This window comes from Saccostrea cucullata, unplaced genomic scaffold (genome assembly GCF_032062105.1).
Source record: "Saccostrea cucullata isolate Sc308-1 unplaced genomic scaffold, CSIRO_AGI_Scuc_v1 ctg1641, whole genome shotgun sequence".
Taxonomy (NCBI): domain Eukaryota; kingdom Metazoa; phylum Mollusca; class Bivalvia; order Ostreida; family Ostreidae; genus Saccostrea; species Saccostrea cuccullata.
In genome coordinates this window covers 5,683-33,037 of record NW_026938574.1, presented here as the reverse complement: position 1 = coordinate 33,037, position 27,355 = coordinate 5,683, and the positions used below count along the sequence as shown (strand labels likewise).

General features: G+C 31.3%; 1 protein-coding gene across 2 annotated transcripts; it reads right to left on the bottom strand.

Moving 5' to 3' along the window:
* Nucleotides 1-12,716: 12,716 nt before the first annotated feature.
* On the bottom strand, nucleotides 12,717-20,878 carry LOC134250700 (uncharacterized). Of its 2 annotated transcripts, none has more exons than XR_009988564.1 (6): nucleotides 20,709-20,878; nucleotides 17,995-18,205; nucleotides 17,777-17,903; nucleotides 17,475-17,592; nucleotides 16,846-16,928; nucleotides 12,717-14,187 (listed from the first exon to the last, which is right to left on the bottom strand). XR_009988564.1 is itself a non-coding variant. In XM_062733063.1 (6 exons), the coding sequence occupies exons 1-6, from the start codon at nucleotides 20,757-20,759 to the stop codon at nucleotides 14,075-14,077; spliced, it is 696 nt and encodes a 231-aa protein (XP_062589047.1). In that variant the 5' UTR covers nucleotides 20,760-20,878; the 3' UTR covers nucleotides 12,717-14,074. The 2 variants fall into 2 exon arrangements, 1 of the variants encoding a protein (XP_062589047.1); XM_062733063.1 differs by having other exon boundaries at nucleotides 17,784-17,903.
* Between the last annotated feature and the right edge of the window lie 6,477 nt (nucleotides 20,879-27,355).

Sequence of the window (27,355 nt, the reverse complement as noted above, 5' to 3'; positions counted from 1 at the left end):
AAATATTGTGAAAAATCCAAAATAAACGTTCAACCACAAATAAATACCCCACTACACATTTTAAGGGAAACTACAATGGGGTTTGTTAGGGTGATGGATGGAGTTTCTGTGTGTGTTGAACGAAAATTTTGGGTTTTTTCTCGGTTATTGCATATAGTGCACATTATGAATAAGTGTAATAAATATAATTTGTCAAAAAAAGTCCAACAGCCCTCGAGGTTGAATGGGGGGGGGGGGGTGTTGAATGAAAATGATGAAGTAAATAGTGTGGATTCATGATATAAAACACAGTGTAAAATATTGATTGTTATTTTTAAAAGATATGATAAGAAGAATTGCTTAAGCTTGGGGATATAAATCTTATATAATATCATATAAAATCAATATAAATGATATCCATCTACAAATTATTGGGTTCAAAAGCAGTCAAACATTCTGAATTTCTCCAATCTTAAGATTCGTTTTATTAACTACTGAATGTATTTCTTTTTCAACCTTCAGAATATTGTCATCTTGACATGTAATATGTACATAGTGTTTGTGCATCCGATTTCCAAACCTAAAAATACCTTCAGAAACTTTTAGGTTATTTGTATGCTCTATAGGGCTTCTTGCTGATATGAAATGTCGCTTCAAAGTTCACATCAAAAGATTATACTCCCAGAGAGGGAATTGATCCATTGAAGCTTCTTGAGGAAGCCCGAACCCTCCCGAAATTACCTAGCTACATCTGATATGGAATTAGTTGTGTTCAACAATTATTCTCTTGGATAATGTTTTAACTTGAAATACACACAAGACAAGACTTTATTCTCATAAACTGTACAAAACAGTATAGAGAGGATATTACATAAAATATTTACAATTAAATAATTAAGCATGCGTGAGACAAAGAAAAAGGGGAAAAAATGACAATGTCACAGACCAAGAGAGCTGACTCTCTCCATTATAGTTCCAATAAATTTACATAACTTAATAAATTTTTCCCTGCTGTTCAAATTAAATAGTTGGTCAAACTTAAAAACATTAGGATTTGTATAATAATACACAGTCTTTCAAACATTTACACACTATAAAATATTTATATTATTAACGTGCAACTTGTTAAGTAGGCATATTTAATAAGTTTAATTATCTACTGTGTAGAGCTACTGTATTTCATTAATTCAAATTTCTCTGTGTATATCAATCATACGTGCGAGTATCCACAAAAATCGTACATGTATTCAAATCGAGAATCAAATACTAGTTCGATTTCATGAGATTGCATGTTCACTAAATGACAAATAATTTTTTTTCAAGCATTTTGGCATTTATTAACTCCATGGAAGCAGCTGCAATAAAATGTTATATTGAAATTTAATTATAACGTGTAATCGGGCTGTTCCAAAAAGGATGTTTAATAAAGAGATATGGGTTCTTAAAATAGTCAAAGAATCTAGCACTTTCTCCGACACCAGTAAAACATTCTTTAATTATTTTTTTATAAACTATGCAGAAGTTCATTGCGCAGACTTTGTGTTATCACCTTAAACATTATTCACTTTAATTTATTTATTGTTTACTCGTTTATTCCCTGCTATATGACTATTTTATAGTTTTACTCATCAATATTATTGAGCACGTATAGGATATTGACCCCCCCCCCCCCCCCCAAACACACACACGCACACACACACACACACACACACACAATGTTGAAAATATTTAATTAAGTCCTCAAATTGTTCTCTGAGAATAAAGTTTTAAAGATTTAATTTGTAATTTGAAACAGTTTTGCACCCTTTCCTCAAAATTGCGGACATAATTAATAGTTGCCTAGCACCACTCCCATGGGTAATATAAAGATTAGCGTTGATTGCACTTCGATTCAGTTCAGTCTAATGCCGAAGAAAATCACAGAATTTCTTCCTTCGAATCAGCATGCACGATTCACACTCACTAGCAGCCGACATCAGAATTATATACAGCACTACATGTATATGATTGTGGGTCATGATTGACATCTGTGAAAGTGCAATTTAATAGTCGGGCAGTTAGTTATTAGATACAGGAAAACAGGCGTATTTCAGAATTGCACTAGATTTTGGAAGAATTCTTATGTATTCTATGAAAAACTTTGATCACTCTAGGCCAGTTCGAAATTTTGACGGGAATAAAAATCAAAACTTCGCATAAGTCAAGCACAAATAAGTATGCCTTCTTATCAGTTTATTTTTACACCTTTTAATGTATTAATTATCAGCTCTTAAATTAATAATTATTCGGAACTGGTCAAAATTTGGAACCAGCCAAAGGACTGAAGTGATAAAAACTAAATCCTGGACAAATGTTCTGACCAAACCTTTTTCCCTATATTATTGCGAGTTATGCTGGATAATTACAGCTTGTTTACTTATCTATCTGCCTTACACTTTGGCTATCCTTATGTGTAAGTTTGTGTGTTAATCTCTCTCGATCCCCCTCTCTCTCTCTCACACACACACAAAAGTAATAAATAAACTCTTCAACACAATATATATGTGACAAAATGTGCAAATGTTCACAGTACACACGGCATAATGTGCTCGACACATTCCGGCCAAAACATTTCTAATGTCGAATTTAAATTCAAAGTACGTAACACCAAATTTACTATGTAAAGTGATAAAATAAATTGACTGTATTGAATATTGATTTTGTTCTCTCTTTTCATTGAATTGTATTCTTAACAATAAAAAAGTGTTTATGAATTTGTACAGTTAAGCTAATGTTTTATTGATGTTGATTAAATGCTGTTATGGTAAAGACTGAATCAGCACAAGATAATGTGATGATGGCGGGGGTGGGGGTGGGGGTGGATGGGGGTGCAGAGGGGGGACACTTTAACGAGGATGGGCGGGGCCATGGGGAGTTAAGATATAAGATAAGATTGCAAAAACTTTAAAAGCTACCTGAGATATGGCCCGGAAATTAAAGTTTTATACACACACAGAGTGTATGGAATTACAACTTTATCCTTTTGACCCCAAAATCAATAGGGGTATTTCTTAAGCAATAACTTTAGTGAGATGTGGCATAAAATTTAACAGGAAAAGCCTAACTTCTTCTCAAGATATCGCGCCCAAACGAAAGTGTTAAAATAGACAGAATTAATGATTTTGCGACCATGACCTTTATGAACTATTAACCTCAAAATTTAAAGGATTCTTATAATTACACCAGGGGAAGTTGTTATGTAAAATTTCATTGTAAAAATCAAAAAGCTCGAGATATTGCGCGAAAAAGAAAGTGTTACATACAGACAGAAAAACAGCTAGACAGTTCTACAGACGGACGGACCGAAAGTAATATTCCCCACTTTCAGTAAAAGTGGGGGAAAAAGTTCAGTCTTATGATCTACACATCTATTATTAATTGTAACATTGGCATGATTAGGGACTTCAGAATAAAGGGATGCTTAATATTTACATATCGCAGTGGATGTGAACTTCATATACAAGGTCAAATAAATCAGCACCTCCCCGCCCAACACTTCATTCTCCATAAGTTATTTGTATCATAGATATTCTCTGTCTAAATTGGCGAATATATTATACATTTCTTCTATACTTCATACAATTTACAAAGCTATAACAATTAGTTTTTTTTTTTCACTAATTCAGTTTCCGAACTTTAACTTAAAACTGCAAATTAAATAAATACACCATACCTATATATATATATGGTATTTAGAAAAAGTTTCTTTTATTAAGATAAAAAGAAGTGTGAACTTTGATCGAGTGGATCACATGAAAGTTTGTGGACTTCTGTTTTATATTTTCCGTTTTCATATTTTATCCAAATTTGGTAGAAATATTTTAAAAATAAATTCCAATGATTTTTATTAATCTTTTTAAAAGTATCATTATTTATTTCAAACACATCCAGATATAAAAACTGCAAAAATCGGTTCGTGGCGCAGGTTAAAATTCCTAAATGGAGCAAAAGCGAAAAAAAAAATCCTAGACTTTTAAATTGAGAACTGTTACATTGAATCATATTCCAAGTTATGCCTTGATATTTTGCTTCGTTAAAAATAAATCCATTTGAGAAAGAGGTATACATGCAGTCCTTATTGAAAACGGCAAAAAACGATGATGTTGTAGAACGTCACATAGCAGCAGATAACGATGCAAATTTATCTTATACTCGGGAAAAATCCGGAATATACTCTTAAAATGTTAAAGGAATCAATATATATGCCCTCTGGTCACAAAACATGTTAATCTTAAAATGAAATAAATTGATTTCTATGAAATCGGAACGCATAAGAGTCGAAACCGGGAAGGGGAGGGGGGCTAGGGAGGTTTACCCCCCCTTTTTTTTTTACAAAAATAACTATAAAATAGGCATTGAAAATTGGGATTTACCTGTTTTTGTTGGTTAAGCCCCCCCCCTTTCGGTTAGCCCCCTAACAATTTGCTTTCGACGCCCATGGAACGAAACTTCACAAATCAACAAAACAGATATTTGTATACATGATGTTGAGCTTATTTTAAATTTCTTGTAAGTAGTTTAATGAAGATCGACATCGTCCACGAATTTTTCGAACAAGCCTCGTATTCGTACGTGTGAATATTACGAGTTTTATAAGTGCCCATTAGTCCATCTGTTGTCTTTGTATAGCTCGGAAAAAAACACCTCAAATGTATTAAAAGCAGCAGTTGTTAAAATTTTATGCAAAATAGAGTCGCTTCGTATTCAGTTTCTTATCCCCTCCTTTGCAAATTTGCGTAATATTTAATTTACATTCTTTAAGGTATGGACAAGAATCTACAAATCAGAATCCACCCAACATTTATTTCAATGTTGTTGAACGATCCGCTGATAGGAGAGCAATCGCATCATCTCGGCTCTTTTCGTCAGAGGTCGGAAAAACATCGACAATCTTCGGCTGACTCCGCTTCAAACCTCGGGTGTGATAGGTGAAGGAATACGGATCAGGGCGATATATTTTTCTCCGCCGGAAACTGCCTAGTTACTAATTTTATATTTCGCTATGCACAAAGTTCATCAAAAAGGTTTTTAATTTGTCCTAATTCTTCGATGTAAAAGATATTTTAATTACAACCATTTGTTTATATCTTTGAAAGCAAAAACATAGTGTTGTGCGTACTGCAATCCAAAGAACTCTTCATAAGTTTAACATTTGTTTGAAATTCAAATAATGATCATGTGAATTGTTTCTCTCCAGGATAAAACCCCTTTACTTCTGAGGAATTATACTAGGATTTTAATTGGCACTGTGTTTAATGTAAAAGATATTCCCCATCATTTGAAGCTTTTAAAATACAACATTTTGATTTATATACTGCATATGGAAATGTTAAATGCATTTATTATGTCAATTTATCATATGTTGAACAAAATATACCAATTTTTCCAGATGATGTTAATATTCAAATCAACATGAAGTAAATACCTTTCATTATGTCGAAATGAATGTTTCTTTACATCATATTTCTTTAATATTTAAATTTTTGAAACATTTTATAATTAAACTTTTTATTAATGAAGTGAAAAGCCCATTCCTTTGTGAGAGTGTATATTTCTATGATATCAAAGCATTGTACATGACTATGAATCTTTATTTTACGAGATGATGTAGGTGAACCATCTTTTATTACGTGATAAGTATAGTCATGAAGGAATATCGTTTTCATGAAATCGAAAGGCGATATAAAACGATATTTTACGAATCTATGATCTTGTCGCCTGGAAATGAGAGTGTCTTTTATACATAAACTTAAAATTCATTTATATATCTTAGTGAATTTGTCTTGGCAAGATTTTGACAATTTATTTTTGAAGTTAGCACTCGACAAATGTGAAATCATTTATCAAAAAGCTTTTTAATTTGTAAAATTCAAAATTTCAAAATGGATTAATCTTTTGAACGTCCAAACTTTCAAAAAATACATGTGTTTTAATTTAAAAGGCTTACAAATAGCTTAACATCCAGGTATGAACTTGTGATATCAAATTAAGGTGACCTGAATGATATATGAAGGGGCGTGTTGTATGTGATATGAGATATATCACCACACAAAGATCCAAAGAAAATCACCGCAGATATGGACAAAAAGTGTATTTTTATATAAATTCAACAATTATGTCAAAACTCCATTCCGATGACATATGTCAACTCTTTTTTATGTGATTTTAAAATATCTTTATATTGTGTTAACTCTTTATCATTTGATTCCCAAAGTTTTGCCAGATGTTAGAATACATTTACATTTCTCCCCTGTATATCTAGTATATAATAAATGTTGAAGACATGTTTTAATGACTGGTAAGAAGGGGGGGGGGGGTCCTAAAATTAGGACCAACATAATATCAACCTCAAAATTAGACATAACTTTACTATAGAAAATGTAATTTTTTGAAACTGTAATATCACAGTTAATTTCAAATATAGTCCATAAGGGTAATGTAGTATATCTGAAAAAAAAATAAGACTGATCGAAGTTGAATCACTTTCCCTGATAGGATTTTCTGGCTTGGATTAATTTTTTTCTTGGCTTGTCAAGTTTTTTCGTAAATGGATTTTTCTGACACTGATTCTTGAAAAAAAAAAGATACACGTTTAATCAGTAAATTTTTTTTAACCATTCCAGGGCTTCTTTTCCTTAGGCTGCACCATATCAGTGGCGGATATGGTAAGTATTTTTTATGGTTGGAGACCAATAATGCGAAAAGCGGAGAAGCTCTCAGGCTTGATAGTTTTATAGAAAAAGTTTTACAATTCAGCTAAACAATGTGAAACTAATGCAATGTCTTACAAAGTGAAGACTTTTATAAAAAATGACCAATTCAAAATATAAAAAAAATTGCTGCACGACTCATAATATTTGATTTATTTAATTATCAGATTAAAGTATAATTTTGACTTTAAAGTCGCAGTAAATAGCAAGATTGTCAACCATTTGTCGCTTAAAAAAATAAAGAAAATCGCCATTTAGTTATTCTCTCCCCTTATTTATACGTTAAATGGTTAAAAAATTAACCGATATATAAATAATTAAAAGAGTGTGTGATATTTATCATCAGTTAATAAAAAATAAGTCGTAAACAAAAATAAGTTGACAAAATATAATTGTATCTATGAAATGTCATATCTATGAATAATGTAAAGGAAAGTTAACACGATGCAATAGTAGTGTAAAATGTCATTAAGATTTGACATAATATAAAGGAAAGTTTGCAATAGTAAATGTCATAAAGATTTTTTAATGGAAGGTTGACACGATGCAATAGTAGTGTAGGTTGATGTCATAAAGAGTTGACAAATGTATATTTACATGATAAAATATAGGATACATTTGTATTGTAATTGATATTACATTAGAATTTGAAAAATGGTATCTAAAAGAATAACTCTATAAGTATTACGGTTGTGTATTTTTTTTAGCTTTGCATCAGTTTGTTTCATATTTGTCTAAGATTCATGTATGGAAAATATACCTGTGGAAATGGTTTACCTTAAGTATTCAATGTAAACGCTATACTATGCATTTTCAATAGATTTCCTTTATTAACCTTTCTTTTAGTATTTTCATAATTACGAATTTCGGGATTTTTTTTTCTAGCATGGCATTCTTTTTATATATACGAGAAAGCTTTACACAGCACAAATAACTAACGTTTAAAATGCCCTCAAATTGCATTATATCAAAGTTTTCATTTACAAGTTTTTCAAAATAAACTCCAAATGGAAAGATAATCTTACATTTTAACATAGTTTATGCTGAAAATATTTTGAGAGTTGCAATTTTTATTTATAAAACATTCAAGATGTTTTTTCTTAAGTTATGTCTAGTCGGAAAGGCCCCAGAGATATATTTTTCTAAAATGCCTAGTTACTCATCTATAATGCACAAAGTTCATCAAAAAGGTTTTTTGATTTGTTGGAAGATGTAAAAGATGCTTTTAATTACAACCATTTGTTTATGAAAGTTATATACTTGAAAATGAAAGGAAAACTTCCTCAATCCTAATCAAGTTGTTTGACTCTGAGAAAAAGAATTTTGTGCTAGCTTGTCAAAATGTTTTCAATGTTATTTTTTATTCACCGGATATGTTTGAATTTTGAAAGTCCCTTCTATTGTATATTTTAGGTAATATCAGGTTAAATCATAATCCACATAAAATAATCAATTTTGATATGTAATGCTAAAAGTAATAATCAAGTTGCGGCTAATATCTCCGTTAGATTGTATTCGTTGCCTTTTCAATCTAGAATATAAAATGAAAATGGTAGTTTTGGAAAGAAGAAATAGAAAATTCAATTTGATATAGTTTGAATTTTGAAAGTCAGGTATATTATCATTGTCTAGGTCATATATTTTTACCTGATAAATTTGACATTGTTCACTTAATCGTATCAACCCTTTCACTTTCTAAAATAAGTTAAGTCATTTAAAAATTCCATTGATAATACGTATACACACATTTTTTGAAATATCCAGGGATAGAGAATTATTTATATCTTTGAAACGTCTCTATATAATCTATGGATGTTAGCATAACTTACAATCATGGATTTTTGTCATCTCATGATTACAACATCCAGGGTCTCCGGTGCGCAACGTAAAAAATCACGATTTTTTGGTAAAAAAGTTGCCAAAAATCCACCAAATGAAAAACCTCAAAATTAAGGAATCAATTAAAAATTCATTTTTGAGGATTTTTACCGTGCGCCGTAATGTATATGTAATATTGTAAATATACAAAACATTTGATAAAATTGCAGGACATTTTTTATTTAAAATATTTTGATATGTAATGCTAAAAGTAATAATCAAGTTGTAAAAAACGGTTAGAAAATCCTTTCACTATCAGGAAGTCTCCACTTTGAAATCCAGGGATAGCGAACTAGATTTGTTTTATGATTTTTAAAAAAATGATCTGCTTTGCATTAATTTTATTGCTCCTCCTTTGAAAAAAATTATCTTCCTATATTTTGAAAATCATATTGTTAAGAGACAATCTTTGATTATAAATCTTTACAAAAACGGAACATGATATCAATCACCGAAATATAGGTAGGATAGGCTATGATTACATGTACTTTTGATAAAGCCATACATAGCGTATCTGAGCTTAAAAAAATGAAAATTCGGTGTAGATTTGGTGTAGATTTACTTGATATGTGTTATTTATGTTAAATGAAAAATTTTCATCGATTTTGAACCTAAATATATCGACGTTGACTTTAAACTGTGTGTGATATTTAATTCCGAGTCGGAAATAAATTGGTTATTGTTTTTAAAATCTCTGATATCTATGAAACGAGGTTGATTTAAACTGTGTTATTTACAGGAAAGTCCTATCTTAAAAGTATTTTGCACTGGTGTAGAAAGGGTCCTAAATGATATATATACATAAAATATAGCGACCTTGCTGATTTAAAAGAATTTAACTATTCTTTATTACGGTTCTGAGATTTTTTTTATACATTCGATGCATCATTTAATTTCATATTATACTAAGACGATTTGGAGAAGGAGAGAGGGGGATATTCCCACTCTGGGACGTCGTTTACATGCAGTATTTAATTAACATCTGGTTAATTTAATATTTCTCTTTAAAAGATTGTCATATAGGGATTTATTCGACCACTTCTCTTTATATACACATTTGGTTGTTGGGTTGTTAGTATAAAGTATTGTAAATCACAGGAGCTTGACGTTTTTAACATAAATAAATTAAAATATCCCCTATACTAAATGTTAACAGTAAGGGTATATTTTTATTTATGAAAAGAAAGGTTAAAAACGTCAACCGTAGAACGTAGACCCCTGTTAAAAAGTTACATGCAGAATCTAGAATGTTGGTAGGATGAAACATATTTATGAAGTTTAATAAAATGAAAGGAGCTCCTCCCCTCCTAATAAGTTGTTCTGGTTTGAGAAAGAATTTTTTAGCTTGTCAAAATGTTTCTCAGATGGATTTTTTGTTTACTGATCACCCCCCCCCCCCCAAAGAAATCAAATCAAAACAATAAAAATAGAAAAACCCAATCAATTGTGGGGCCGTTATTGTGTCTAAAGAAAAAAATGAAGACCTTCTAAAGACGAAATAGATTCCAGTTTATTTCGTCAATATACTAGAAAGTCAAATTTTTCCTGATATTGACATAATCACTAATCATCAACCCTTTACTTCGCTACTGTAGAGCAGACGTTCTAACCACTGCGTCACATAGGATATTTTTGCTTATATTTTGACAATAGGCAGGTAATGGACGAGAATAATCCAATCATTTCGGAAATTAAATCTGACCGACTCCGCTAGGAAAAGTGTATACAGTGAATAAAATCATTAGCATCTTTGGCGTCGGAAGCAAATTAAAATTGGTGGTGGTGGGGGGGGGGGGGGGGGTTAAACCAAATAAGGTAAGCCACAATTCTCAATCCCTTTTTTCTGTTTATCTTTTCAGACGTGGGCTGGGGTTGAGGGAGGGGATAAGCCCTCTCTAGCACCACGGCTGCAACGCCTATGTGTAGTGTGGACCGAGACACTCCCTGGTATTCAAGAGGTCGAGTGTCACTTTTTCTTGGAAATATGATTTTAAAAAAAAAAAAACTATGGATTTCAGTGATTTAAGATTTGCAATATAATTAGTAAATTTAATCACACAATATAAAAAATACACAGACCTGGAACCAAGCCCCATTGACTAAAATTTAAGCAACGTATATCTGTCTAAGCATAAACCAAAGAAGACCGAGTACGACATTTTTTTCTTATTTGTGCATGATCAAGAAGCGATGTGTTTATGTCTTATAAAACAAATATTTGGTCAGATTTGTTCAGATGCAGCAGAATGTGTTTTTACTCTTTACACGTAAGGGCAAGCATAAATTACTTAATCCAACTTTTATTTTGTAAGAGACATTTTCTGTCATAAATGATGTATTTTTTAAGGCCGGTATACAAGATGAGATTTGTAGTATAATACAAGTATTATAATACTTTTGTATTATAAAACCTTCTTGTACTCATGCTAATACATATCTTATAAGATTGTAAATAAACTACGTATTCCAAAGTGTTTTCCCCCGCTATAATTCTTTCTGTAAAAAAAAAATGAGGATGAGGCTCTGATAGCAGTGTCTATCATCGGACTAAGCACTGCTTGATATATTCCACAAGTCCTCTTCTTCTTCCCATAAAATCACGAGTTTTTCGATGTCTTTACTTGTAAAGTCGGTCATTATTATTTACCATGTGCTTTTATAGTAATGATAAAAATAGGATGACCCCTAGTGTCATTACATTTCATTGGTTGAAAGTGAAAGGTAAGTTAAGACTTGTATTAGGAAATAGAGCATTGCTCTATTCTTAATACAGTTTTATAAGATTCGAAAAATCTTATGATACACTGTATTAAATGTGTATACACAGAAAAATTTTGTATTATAAATATATATAATGTTGCGGGATCAATGTACAGAAGCGAGTTGTGGGTCAGTATACAAGTATAATTCTGTTCCATTTCTGACTGATTCGATCTGTATCGGTAATGAGTTTTAATCGGCAATAGTCTTATTGATAAAATATAGCGGTATTGATCACCCGGAATTTAATTTCAAAGAAATGTAGCGTAAATGAATTGAAATTTTTCGCAATGTAGCGGTAATGTTGACCTCCCTAAAGATATAGAAATTGCGGGATCCAAATACAGGCAACTATACATTATTCTGGGTCAATACTTACATTGAATAATATAAAACACTGTCGGATATTGAGTATTTACTTTTATACCATCTATAAAATGTTCAATAATTGTTGATTTGATTACACTTCCCTTAAATCTTAATGTGTGATATTTTTTTTCTGAATAAAGCTAAAGTTTCTGAGATTTCAACCTAACATATTTTTAATTATTGAAACATCGCGATTCACTTCTTAATGCGCGATCTTTACAGCAACATTTTAGTCGTTTTTTTCTTTCAAACAATTAGTAATTGGAGCTTTCTTTCACATTTTTATAAGAATTTATTTTTAGATATATAAACTTTAGGAAGAACACAACTATCGTACGATAAAAAGTTTAAAATAAATTAGCCTTTTTTCTTGTAGATTTATACAATGTAGTACATTAAAAACAAAAGCTCATATATACATGTAAGTAAAAAAAAAAGTTAAATTTAACAATAATTTTCTGCAATTAGGCTATAAAATCTAGCCGTTTTCCCTTATCCCTACAATTCTCATGTGAAAGTATATAAAATATTGTGGGTCACGCGCGAAATCCTGCCAATCCACTCAGCGGTAAGATTTCGTATATATAAAATTGCATTGTGGGTCATTTTTTGATTGTGTAATTATGGGTCAAAAATTTTTTTTTTGTAAAAAATGAATAAAGTTACTATTTTATTGTCATAAACAAAATTTTAGGCACATGGTTTGTGGGTCAATATATAATGACCCATAACCCATCCAAGGTACCCACAACGTGAGTGAAAAAGACGCAAAATAACCACACAATCCGCATGGCAAATTCAATTTTGATATCCCCTGGTGTCTGGTACACACTTAGATTTACAAATTAAGTAATGAATAACAGGGATATATATATAATAGAACATAGGTATTGTTATGTAACAAAAAAAATTACTTGTAATTAATGGAATAAGTTATCTATTTGCTGATATACTTCCTACTCTAGTACAAATTTCACATATATGTATATTAGAACTTAAAATGTAGTCTATAGGTTGGCTGCCTTAAACTCATTTAACTTTTGTTTCTGATTATGTGAAACATCCTTGTTGCTCTATTTCTACGTTCACTTCCTTAAAAGGAAGTAGGATATTGACAAACAAATTGATGAAACAAAGAATTAAAACAATCTAGCTTACAATTAACATTTCGTAAGTTCTATGGTCGACACAATGACCGTGTCTGCACACGACTCTATCATTACGTCAAATGTTGACTTGCTTTTTTAAATACTAATTCTAAGACCATTATTCATACACTTGATTATCGACGAATTTTTCAGTTATTTCCTGATCATTAAAATGAGCATACGGCGGTTTTAGCAGAGATTGCTTATTCCATCATGGTACGTACCTGAACCCAATTCCGATGTTAAAGAGGTCCGTGTTTGCTCTGCTCCAAATTTTGTATTGTTTAATTGATTTCTAAGCTTAAATAATGTTCCTTATCTCATATATCAAATCAGAAAGACGCGTCAGTTTCACTTCAAATACAAAGCATTTGAGCTTTTTCAATGTCATTTTTATTCTTTTAAACAAGACCTCTTTTGAGTTTTAGGTCTACATTCTAAGGATAAGATCATAAATTTATATTTTGTTTGAGACGATTAATTTTATTTCCCTTCGAAATATAGAGAAACTTTATAGCTTTTCTAATATCATTATATATACCATCGCTTCCTATGACCCGTGTTTCGTCCCATTCCCCTTAAACCCTTCCAGATCTGCCTCCCCCCTACAACAATCGTGAAATAATGGAAAATCCATCGTCAATTCAGTGTGTAAATAATGTGCCAACAATTCTTATGAAAAAATCGGACACCATTTGACTCAATGATAGATTGCGTTTGCTGACAAGGTCATTGTATCGGCCTTAGAACTAGCGAAATGATGACTTTAAGCGAGACAACTAATATCCTCGTTTCTTCAACCCGTTTGTCTATAATCTACCTCGCTTTACAAATTGTACATATATGAAGCATGCTCTTGCACATCGAACCAACTGAGAAATTAAAACTCCGTAGTTTAAAAGTAAACATTTGCAGGGAATGGTTTTGTATAAAGTTGATAACTGGAAAGTTCTTAAGCTGTTGATTTTGGTAAGGTATTGTGATTTCAAATTGTCAAAAGTAAATATCTTTATGAGGAGTAAAGAAAGAGACTTGGCTGAACATTTACTGGAACCCGCTGTGTATCTTTGTAAAGGTCTTATACATTTAATGCATTTATGCATTATTTTTTTTCAACCAGGAAAAAATATTTGTGTCATTTCCTAGAATCCTTTTTTGGGGGGAAAACCCACCATTTTTTGTTTATTTTCCTCACAAAAAGTGTAAACAATTAGTAGTTTTTCCATTCGAGATGTCGTCGTTTCCTGAGCTCTTGGATACAAAACTCTGTCTGCTCTCCTCCTCCGTCGTAGCAGATGTGTTGTCTGTTGAGAAGAAAATACAAATTTTTCATGGATATATCAATTGTGCCTATTATTAAAGGTTACTCAGTCAAATATTTATTAATATTAAATTATCGACTGCATTGAGAGAAACGTTGATTATATTATACCACTCGATGTGGCACAGAGGGCAATATTATTTACGTACTGTTAAGTAAAATGTAAACAACAGTATGTAACTAATATGTGTACAGTTAGGGGGTTGTCATCTTTTTTGAAATATAATATTGATAAATAATACTTGATTGTGAATCTTAATTTTTCATTACAATCTTATTGATTATCATGTTCATGTATTATTACTTACTATTGTATCTTGACCTTTTATACAAGGAGAGGGTGTACATAGGCCTTGCCTGTTGCCATATCCTTATTGAATTATTTAATAAAATATGTTTAAAGTTAAAGTAAAGTAGATGGCAATATTTTATTCTTGGCGAAAAAGTCATTAACACTGCTAATAATTGTTCTTTATGTTACGAAAATACAAATTTTAATGTTTTAACTACATGTATATAAATACTTCACCCGCATCGTGATTGTAATAAAAACAAATCTTGAAATAATTATCGTATTACTATGCCTTTTTATCTGTGACACCATGTTATTTGGAAGTTGCGACATTATGATAAGTAACACTTAATCAGTGTACATGCATAAATCCGAAACGAATTCATACAACTCTTTGTCGGTCAATTGTATACGATCATGAACTTCAATGTAGGTTTATATATGTGGTTATAAAAGACTCAAGGCAAGTTATTGACCTCAGACACAGCGATTCATAGTGTCGCTTCCACTTTCCGTGCCCTCGGTTATTACATGTATCACTTGCAATGAGTCATTCGACCGTTATCTGAAATCCATTATAGTATATTATATAATCACTCAGAATAGGATGATCTCACACAGTCCTAATTGAACTGAATTGGCTTTCATTACGTAACCATGGGTTAAACATGCTTGTGATATCATGACGTCACCTAATACGTAAATTTGGTGCAACCGAACTATACGTGTCGTGCGATATTAAATTCCTTTGAGGCGCTTTCACGTCATAACAAAATGGAGGATTATCATGTGACGTACAGTCATGTACTTTCAGCTATTGAAAATTCAGAAAATAATCTTGTTATCATCTTTGCTAGCTAGGGGTTTCTGATACGCTTCTCTCCTCATTAATCCTTGGCATAATTAAGGAATGATTGACTTATTTTTGATTTCATAATGTGATCAATCGATTGGCTCGCGTGATAATTTGCGTAAACGCCGATGGCGTTTTTGCATAAAATTATCACGCAGGCCAATTGATCATTGTCATGAAATTGAAAAATCTGACAGTTATTCCTTATATTAACATGATTTGATTCCTCCAATCCAGGTGCTAAAATCCCTGCTTCTGTCTAGCTGTTTGTCCCACCCTGCATGTGTTTTTTTTTTGGGGGGGGGGGGTCGACCGCGCCAATGCATTCATGGGGAATAAAAGTACATTTACAATTTGTAATTTGTCTTGGACAAAGACATTGGAAATGTAAATATTGTGCTTTAAAAAGTTCGTTTTTCTCAGGTCGTGAATGGAGTCGATCGACATACTTCGACCAATAAGCAGTACTTTTTTGTAAATGACGATATCTGCGTTAGAGATATATTTCGCTGGGAATGAAAAACGCAAGTTAACAACGATCCGTAGCATTCTCTTATTGGAATAGTGTCATCCAATATCTTAAGCAATGTGCAGTATATTTGATTAAGAAAAGATCTTTAAGAAGGTGTAGTCTTGCACTTTAAATAACAACTAAACATTACCATGATAACTCAAAAAACTGTCTTGTTAATCATTCTTTAAAAATGTAATTATCTAAGCTAGATACACTAAAATATTTCTATCGATGACAAAATAGTGCATACCTGGAAAGATGCAAAAGCACCTGACAAAAACAATATGTTCTTTAGACAACACCCTATGCCAAGAGTTCATGGGAAGAGCAGAATATCAGAAACATTTGGGTACAGATGTTTTTTTTTTTTTTTTGTATAATACTTAAAATTAAATGACCTTCATTACTTTTCGGAAATACTAATAACATTTGTGTTAACTGTTTTTTTCCCATTTCAATATAGAGAATATAGGTACTATTCTTTACTTAAATATTGGTTATTCAACTGGGAATGTTCACCTCTTGTAGGGATATGGCGACACATCTCAAAATTCCTGATTTTCCTTTCTTATGACATCACAAATTTGTATTTCTTTATAAATATTTTTTTTAGATAGATCACTGTTCGTTATATATTCACTTTTAAAATACTTTGCATATATATAAAATCAAAAGTAGGCGATTGTTCCACCGTCGACGCTCAGAAATGTGAAGTGAAAATTGAAAGAGACCTAATGGACCGAGACCCCGTTTCACAAAAGGCCTTGACATGATAAAGATCCCTCACAGCTCAATGGCCCTGAGTGTCGAGTCAGGTATTAATTTAGAAGCCCTTAAGTGACATACCTTTAAATGAAACCTATAATGACATACAATCATATGATTTAATGAACATTAAACAGTATCGAAAAAAGTAAAGTAATGATAATTGGTCGTAGACTATATTTTTACAAAAATACAGAAAAATTAATTAGTTTCTTACCTGTATTATGATTTTTCCATTTACTGTAACGCTTCCATATTATGATCGATACAAAAACACTTAGTGTGATGACTGCAGAAATTCTGAAATTATTTAGTAGAATTGTAGATTTATTTTTTAAATTTTAATTTGTTATCAAAAGATTGAATTGGACGGAAAAAAATCATTCTAAGCATTATACATTTTTTAAATTGTGTTTTTAATCATTAACTTCTAAAAATAGAAAATTGTGTGACTGGAAATCTTGCTATTACATTTTGCAATGTGATTTGCTTTAATGAGGAACTGGCCAAAGATGATTTACATAACATTTACAAAACCCAGTATTATTTTTAAAATTTCACTTTTCATTCATAAGAAGTTTTTGGGGGTGGGGGATGGAGATGTGGTCGACCAAATAATCATGGTTAGCTGTAAATAAACGGCACTTTTAACATCTGTGAAGAGTTAATAAGTTTACATTTATAAACAAAGATAACTCTTCCTTCAAACTCCCAAACTTAAGACTTGCATTTGGGGTAACAAAAAAGCAGAAAAAAAACTTTAAGCAACGTTAGTTTTTAACAAAATCTAACATAATGAACAAATTCATTTATTGAGTACAAGGTTAAGCTTAAAATAATACTTACAAGACAATAATCATTATTTCAAAATCCTCCTCTGATATTTCAGAATTGGAAAAGTTTGAATTAAGATTTGATGTGCTTTGTTTATCTTTGGACTTTAAAAAATCATAACATCCTTGATCTATGAACAAAAAAAACATAAATATTCAGGTTTTGGTGGACATTCTAAAACTACTATAGTAAAATTTACAATTTTTACTTTAATTATACAGTGATTCTAGAATATCAAACAATTTTGCCCTATCCAAAGTTTGCGGAGCAAGGCAAAGCGTATGAATGTCAAGCAAATGCCGCTTAATACGTACTACATACACATGTATGAATCTGACGAGTTATATACAACGGGACAAGGAGGACCAAAGTTTGAACACAGCTTCATGTTACTGCTTTGAATACGCTTTGCCCCATAGTTATACTCCGCACATTTCCCGACTAAAAGAAAAATACAAAATATAACTAAAGAAATCAAATGAAATACATGTAAAAGAATACATTCGAAAATGACATATTATTTTATACTTACATAATATATTTCTGTTGACTGTGCAAACTTCAATCGTACTATTACCCCATTCGTTTATAACGCAGAGATATTCATATTTCACATCTTGTGAACTATGTAAGGCAGAACAATTTTTCTCGATAGATGCTTTCAGCCACTCCTTTTTCGTTTTAGGACAGGAATGTACTTCTTTTACTGTTTCTTGTAAACTTAAATTGGCAACCAATAGACCCTGTGTATGATATGTCACAAAAATTAATATGGATGGATTTTCTTTTTGCATTTATTGTATAAGCCATCAAAACGAATCAAATAAAGACATTAAAACATTGATATTAACAGAATTTGTAGCGAGGATTTAATTTTGGTATTATTAGCAAAGGTGTTGAGATCACTTAATTGAAACTCACTAAAAAGAAATCGCGCTTAAATTGTAATATATATCTTCTTAAGTAAGGACATCTTGCTTAAAAACGAAAAACCAATTTTTGAAGGACAAATCGGTAGATTTGCGTCTTGCTTCAATTTCCTGAAAGAAGTGCATATATGAAATTAATTATTATTTTGTACAGTACCCGCATCGTTATTCTTTACAGTATACACGATACGATAGGATACACGCACGATACGATAGGATACACGCACGATAGGACAGGATACATGCACGATAGGATAAACGCAAACCACGATAAACGCAAAACACGATACACGCAAAACACGATAAACGCAAAACACGATTGACCTGATAAACGATCTTCACGATAGGATAAACGCAAAACCTGAAAGGATTGTTTCAAAATGCGGAACGATTTCTGACAAGACGAAATGATTATTTTGTTTAGTTACTGCAATATTTTAATTTAAATACTTGCAAAGCTTCTTTCTAAATTATAAAGTACATTTAATTATTATAATAAAAAAAATTGATATCACTGGTAATTTTACAAAAGTTGTATATGTGTATATATTTTTGACAATGATTAAATGGATTATTATGAAATGGAAACTGTAATTTTTTTTAAATTTCTACTCAAGGGTGTGGATTTACGAATATTTTTGTAAATGTTGAAATTCTCACTTTAAGGTTGAACTATGACTCCTTTAATTATGGATATTTTAACATACATGTAATTGTTGCACAAAAATCCCTTACATAATTATGTGCCGTTTCTCATGGGTACTATTATAAATTTATGAAACTCTATGAATAGATTTATTGTTTATGAAAAAATATACATTTGTACCTAATAAATTTATCTACAAGTACTAAATTATTTCAAGGAAGAAATTTACGCAATAAATTAGTTATTTGTATTTAATGTCTAAAGCTTACAATCTGCGGTGTATCCAAAAGTCGCAATTAAATATTAAAATTTTAGGGAAAAAATAGATGTAGAAGACCGGCCGAAAGAAAGGTCCAAAGATATCGGCTTTAAAGAACTATATAGTTCAAGAAAATTAATTTCCTGAGTAGAAATCTAAATAATTGTTAACATATAATGGCGCTTTGCATTAATACATGTAAACTTTGTCAACAGAATATGAATCTGCTACAACTGCACATGTGCATGTACGTTTACGCTAAGCTCTCACTTACATGTATGTTCATGTAAACATTTACATATCAGATACTTAAAACCTCGTATTAATTAACGAACATTGAATAATAAAATACTCTTTTTTTCTTTACAATACAAAACACAAAAATCTATAAACAAATATTAAAAGGATGAAATGCGATTTTTCCGACTAAATAATTATAAATCATTGCTATTAAACTTTGTGTGTACTTTTTTTATGCAAATGAATTATTAAACCCTGAAAATTATTTTAGACTTACCCGGTAATCTCATATACGGCATATTCGCAGATCGGGATGTTGAAAATCAAGATTTTAAATAATTGTGCATACATGCAGATAAGAGACGAAAACACATTACTAGTAGTACCAGACGATTGATCGGGACAAAATGAATATTGCATTTAAAAAATAAATTCTCTGCTAATTATTATTATAATTTTTTCGGGGAAAGGTGTGTTGCGTATACTCCGTGACTTACCGAAAATCATCCTCTAGTGACTATGACTATTTAAAGAAAATTTGATTAATATTTAATTTTGACGAAAAAAAAATCATATAATTCGATGAATTAAAAAAAAAAAACAACAACCAGGGAATCGATAATTTCATTTTCAAAAATTAATTTTTATTCTCTGCTTGACTATGATATGATTATTTTCTTAATTCAATGAATTATTAATTGTTTAATTTATTAATTATATTATTTATATATGTATTCTTTTCCTTCCACGCTTTAATATTTCTTTTAATGATGAAAAACTAAGGGATAAAACTTTCTTTTCTTTTTCATGGTTAAAATAATCTTATTTGAGTTAACAAAACGAAAAAGAAACTCGGAATACCTCGGTAGTTTCTTCCTGTTGTAAAGATAAAAAGCAAGGGTTTCCGAATATACAGGATAAACACAAAACACGATACACGATAGAACCTGATAAACGATCTACAAGATAAACTGAACACACGATAAACGGAAAACACGATAGAAAACGCAAAACACGATAAACGGAAAACACGATACGATAGGATACACGCACGATACGATAGGATACACGTACGATAGGATACGATAGATTTGTAAAGAATAACGATGCGGGTACTGTATGCATTCTTTCCTTTACATTCATAAATACAAATCAAAGAAAAGAAAACTTACCTCAAAAAAGTAGGACGAGATGAAGACTATGACAACAAAGGATCTAAACATTTGATTTCTTACTGAGGGATATCAAAAACTTCATGAAATTCATGGATCCTGAGATTCATTATTTCTCATCACATTTAAGTGTAGTACTCGAACAAATACTTCGTGAAATATCCACTCAGTAATCTAAAACATAAGTTGTGTAATATTTTGTCATAACGTAGAAACCGTTACACATGTTTTCCAATTTGGACATGCAAAATACGTGGATGGTAATCCAACCAAGCTCTATGATAAATGTGATAATTTTAACTTTTCTATCATCAACTTACCTTACTTATGCAGCAATATACCTTCATCACCTGCTTACTCAGTTTATATATCTCAATGGATTTGATACGCAAGAGAATTTTCTACGTATGAGCATTTTCTTAAACGATGTGAATTCTGGGTTCTGCGTAGTTCTTCATCATTTTTAGCTATACTTCATAATATTTACCATAGATCATGTTATAATTTCGCGTCAGCTTGTAACTTGAGAAATTGCTGGGAACTCTGACTTGATTTAAATGTTAACATACCCGTTACTACGTGATTCGGGATAAAATAAAAAAAAATATCTAAAGAATACGAAGGTACCGTTATTCGCACGACACGCATTCACTTGTATTTTACCACTTAAAAATTAATAAATCGAGAAAACATGAAATCACTACTTTAAAACCGCATCATAACTTACCATTGCCTTCAAGAATTCCGAGTTAAATTCCGTGATCGCATTCACTTCTCAATTTTACATGAAGGTCTCATTGATATTAATGTGAAAGGCCATTCAAAGAAAATATTGCTTTAAAAAGCATAAACTATTTCATTTATCTGATTATGATTTTTTATATTATAATATTCATATTTTCTCTGTCCTTTTCTTTGCCAAAGTAATCAACCAGTTCATGTAGCTGTTGAGAAGATCTAATGGAAATGCAGCCGTTATTCCAATAGAAGATATAAGAGATCAACGAAAGGCAATTGTAACAAAAATGTTAACTAAACATTTTATTTACCCACTGCTCGAAAACTGGTTCATGTATATAATTAAGAAAAGCATTTGTATCGGAAATAATTACCAAGAGATCCATTTCCATCGAAGGTCTTGACTTCAATGCTGAAAGGAGGAGGGATAATTTTTGTGGCTTTTTGGTCTGAGTCAATACTTCGATAACATGTTTGGTCTAGAAAATATGAAATTGTTTAAAAAATGCAAATTTAATACACAACATCAGAGGAATTCATTTCATTATAAATAGAGAATTATTATATCTAAAAAACAATGATTTATCAGTTTATAACTGCTTGTCAACAAAAAGTATCTGTCCGAAGACAGAAAAGATCAACTGGAAAAATTAACAATGAATCATACCTAAGAAAAATACCTTTAAAAAGGATTTCTTCATAAACGTTAATTGTTAGAAAAAACAAGATGTGTTTGTGAATCACTATTGCTTCCGGTGGCAACAAATTTTGGAAAAGCTATTTTTAGCATTAAGGTCACAGTCAGGGTCACAAGGTCATTGACCTTAGTGTCATTTGAAAAAGGTTGATTAGTAGAGTATGTGTACCAAAAATGAAATCTCAATCTCTCATGGTTCAATAGTTATAGTGAGGGGTCAAAATGCTATTTTTAGCATATAGGTCACAGTCAAAGTCAAAAGATAATTTACCTTGATGTTATTTGCAAGAGCTTGATTAGTAGAGTATGTATACCAAATATGAAGTCTCTATCTTTCATGGTTCAAAAGTTATGGTGAAGGTTAAAGTTCGAGACAAACAAACAAACAAAACAAAAACCAACCAAACAAACAAACAGACAGACAGGACAAAAACAATATCTATCGATCCGGGCGCATAAAAATAGCATTGAACCACTGAACATTGTATGAAGATGTAAATTTACTAGTAATCTAGTAATACATGTTCTAGTATATCACACGCTCATCCTTTTTCTTGTCTCAATATAACCCGATTGTATGATTTAAACAAAAAATATTAATATGAGTGTGCACTATGTTAAGATGCCCACGAATGACAATGACAAACTGTAGTCTTCCTTTGAACTTCCTTAGGATATTATTTTTCAGATTCTTATTTTCTATATATATATATATATATATATATAGAGAGAGAGAGAGAGAGAGAGAGAGAGAGAGAGAGAGAGAGAGAGAGAGAGAGAGAGAGAGAATAAGAATGAAAAATTGAGAATTTTTCACTCATGCAGAGACGCCTCAAATTGCCGATGGAGGGCTGCAAATTTTGATCCTTACTCGGCACCTATAATCATGATTACTGAGATGTAAAGAAAAACTCTTTACTTCGCGACCCAAGAGCTGACAATCTAACCATATGCGCCACTTGGCTATTATCCAATTGTAAACTGATGTATTTCTCTCCTCTTTCTCAAGGACAGCAGTGTACCCAAGGACACCCCTTTTCTTCTAGCTTGAATAAAAGTTGATGATGCTTGTGTAATACGTCTAATCATAAGCTGGTTCTTCTTTAACACAATTTAAAGAAAATTTTCTGCCTATTTCGGTGTAAAATTTGAACTCTCTATATCCCGCCCGATCTTCGGGGATAAGTACATATAATTTGATCAAACATAAATTAACAACTTGTCAGAAAGTTCTCCTCCGAATTTCATCTTTTCTTTTCCAGTATTTCTTTATAAGGGGATGCTTCAAATAAATCAAGAAATTCAGATTCATTAATTGTTTTTATTGCCCCCCCCCGCTTTTGCAAAAGGGAGGGAATATCAAATCTCATTCGTCTGTCTGTCAGTCTGCCTAGCTGTCCGTCCGTCACTTAAACCTTGCCCATAACTTTTGAATAAGTGGAGTTATGACTCCTATGTAATTTTATATGTGACAAGGCCTTCCTTTGAGTACCACCAAATTTGACCTTTTGACCTTGACTTTGGAGTTTGACCCACTTTTATTCAATAAAATCCAATTTGGCCATGACTATTAAAAGATAGATACAATGACTTTCGTCACATACATATTTTTTGTGGCAAGTCCTTTCATTGGATACCATAAACTTTGACCTTTTTACCTTGATTTAGGAGATTTCTTTATTTACGCAAGCGAGTTAAGGGTACGTATGGAGGTTTCTATGCCAAATATCTAGTTAGAACCCGTAATTGCAAAACATACCTCAAAGAAAATGCTAAGAGTTGTTTTCTTATACAATTTTGGTCCCCATGATATGCGAAAGCCAGTATAAATTATGACGTCATCGACCTTTACTGCACAAGTTTATGAGAAACATCAACAAAATCGCTTCGGCGCAAGGGCATACATCACTTTTTTTACAGAAACAAGGTATAAAGAGAAGCACAATATTCCAAGTGTTTAAGATATTGCTGCACAAATGTCGACACTGCAATTACTATTCGTATAGTACTAAATGGAAACAGGGTAAAAATGCACAGTCCAGTGTAAGTTTATCAAAATTTTTATCGTTTGAAGAAAAGCATTTGATTTGTGCAGCAATTTTATTACTTTTAAGAATATTCTCCCTAGCATTATTTATCTTAAATTAATAGGATATGCCCTTGCGCCGACGTTGTTTTGTTGATGTGTTTTATTACCTTCAATGGGAAAGAACTATGACGTCATAACATGACGTCATAATGTGCATTTCCAATAATATACCATCAGAAGTAAGTATGTGTAAGAAAAACAATTTGAACATTCAGTGTACATAAAATACACAATTCATGCATTTTTATTAGCTCATTTGCATAGAAAAGCCTATATTTTCATAGAAAATCCTTAACTTTCTTGCGTATTAAAAAACTTTAACCTTGATCATGACTTTTGAAGGGTAAATCCAATGGCTTTCATACTCCACATATTAAATCCTTGTAAAAAGACCATTTATTATATACCCAGAACGTTGACCTCGACCTTTGACCTACTTATTAAAAACTTTAACGTTGGCTTCACTTTCTGAACGGTAAATACTAGGACTTTCATTTTCCGAATATGTATTCTTTGAGGCAAGACCTTTCATTGAATACAAAAAAAATTGACCTTGACCTTACAGCTTTCTGTACTTTTAAAAAAACTTGAACCTTGGCCATAACTTTTGAATGGTAAGACCTAGGGCTTTCATACCTCACATAGATAGTTCTTCTAAAAGATATTTCATTGGATACCAAGAACGTTGACCATTTGACATTGACCTTGGAGTTTGACCTACTTTTTAAAAACTTTAACCTTGTGAACAACTTTTGAACGGTTTATACTAGAACTCACTAATGCACTTTTTGTGGGAAGACCTTTCATCTGAAACCAACACATTTTACCCTTTGACCTTGCAGAATTATGTACTTTTAAAATAAACTTTAAGCTTGGCCATAACTTTTGACTGGTTAGGGCTAGGGCTTTCATGCTTCACATACGGAATCCTTGTGAGACGACCTTTTATTGGATGCATTTTTATCTCTCGACGTTGACCTTGGAGTTATTTTACTTTTTAAAAAACAATTTTTGTCCATAACTTTTGAAGGGTTATGGCTAAGGCTTTCATATTTTACATATTTTATCCCTGTGAAAGGACTTTTCATGGGATATCAAGAATGACCTTGACCTTGGAGTTGACTTATTTAAAAAAAAAACTTTAACATTTGTGATAACTTTTAAACGGTTAAGATTATGGTTTTCATGCTTTACATATATTTGTTATCTTTGTGATAAGACCTTACTTAAGAAACTAACAATTTTAACACTTGACCTTGGAGTTCTATGGATTTCGTTTTCCACAATAGTATTTCTTGTGAGAAGACCCTATTTCGTAAAATAGTATATTAAATATGCATTTAAGAAAAGTGTATTTTTCGCTATGTTGCCATACAGGGTCAGCAGTATTGTTTCACAAACACATCTTGTTCCTTATATTAAGACGAGATAAGGCTATCATATTTGACATGCGCATTACCTGTGGCAAGATATTTCCAAGCATACTAGGATTTCTGACCCTTTTACCTTCATGAATGACCTTATTTAAAAAAAACTGTGGCTAGAAAAACACACTATGCTTTCTGATCAGATTAGCTAAAAAAAATACGCACCTTTACACCCGTCATTGAATTAAGATCCACATATATAAAATATTTATTAGTTGATACATACACAAAAATGCATTAGTTGAATTATAAGCTTTTGGACATGGAGGCTTATTCGTTAAACATCTCTTTAAATTGGAACCCTGGATGCGCTTTGCTCCAGCATTATATTCGGCGCATTGCCCATCTACATATAAAGTGTAGATAAAAAATATATCAGCTTCTTCAATTATGAGAATTGTCAACATTTAGAATGTCATGAATACAAAATAATTACTCGTATATAAATTTGTATTTTTAGGAAAATAAAAGTCCAAGAAGAATATCCTACTTTACAAATATACCTCTATAAATTAAAAAGGGAGAGACTCCTCTTTGAGACAAAACAGGACAGACGTCAAATAGTAATGAAATTTCACAGAAACATATTTCTAAAAAAAATTAAATTATATTTCTATTGAGATAATTACTGATTCAATATCGCCCAAAATGAAGCTTGGAACACGACAAAAATACAAACTCGTGGAATCAAACATATCACTCAATGACATATATTTTCTATCATTTTCAATCTCATTCGACAATTTTCATACGTATCTTTCCATTGATTTATTTTTATGTAGTTAGATTTTTGAGATAATATTCACGGTAAAAAGTTTAAAGAGAATTATTGAATGTTCGACATCTATATTTAAAAAGCAAAGTTGAATTTCGGATGGTTAGACCTCGAATAGCAAAAGTCAATTCTAAGGGACCGGGAAGAAGATCATCAACAAACACTCTATCTGAACATTTTAGAACATGACTGAGAGTGACCTACTCTCAATATTTTAGAAATATTGGCAGTTTTGGGGTTTACATGTATTTAAAAGAATATAATATACTAATTTTATAGGTACAAGTATAAAGCTTTCCTAAATACGGTTTATGGTTGTTTAATCTGACTTGAAAAAAGTATTCAAAAATGTACTCTACTAATCTCCGAGGGAAAATGTAAAACAAAAAAAAAAACCTTGTACTTCCTTATGTATGAATATCAAAGTATGGAATTTTGAGGACCATATAAGTAGATATTTATATAAATTAAGTTTGATCGTATTCCTGATTATGTCTGCACAATTTTTCAACAACCATCGTATTGCATTTCTTGCAATTAATGTAAAGTAGAGACACTTACGAAAGCATTATGATAATCTCTATTTTTGACGAAAGACAAGAACGCGTTCGGTATTCAACATTTTTAATCAATAACAGGTATAACCATACTGTAAAATTTTGGCAATTGGTAAAATCTCAGGGATTTTTTCTATGGAATGCTGCTCTCTAAACACTCTCTTTGAACGGAAATAAATCCCGAATTTATAAAGATAACAGCTTCAACACATTTGTGCTTAACCTGCCAAACGTGTTCTTGATTATTTTTACTCAAATTATGCTGTTATGTATTTTTCTTTATTTCAAATGAGTTTATTACTTTATTTATCTATTTTTTTCAGAAAGAGTTAAACCAGAAACGAAAGGTAGAAAGTTAGTTAAT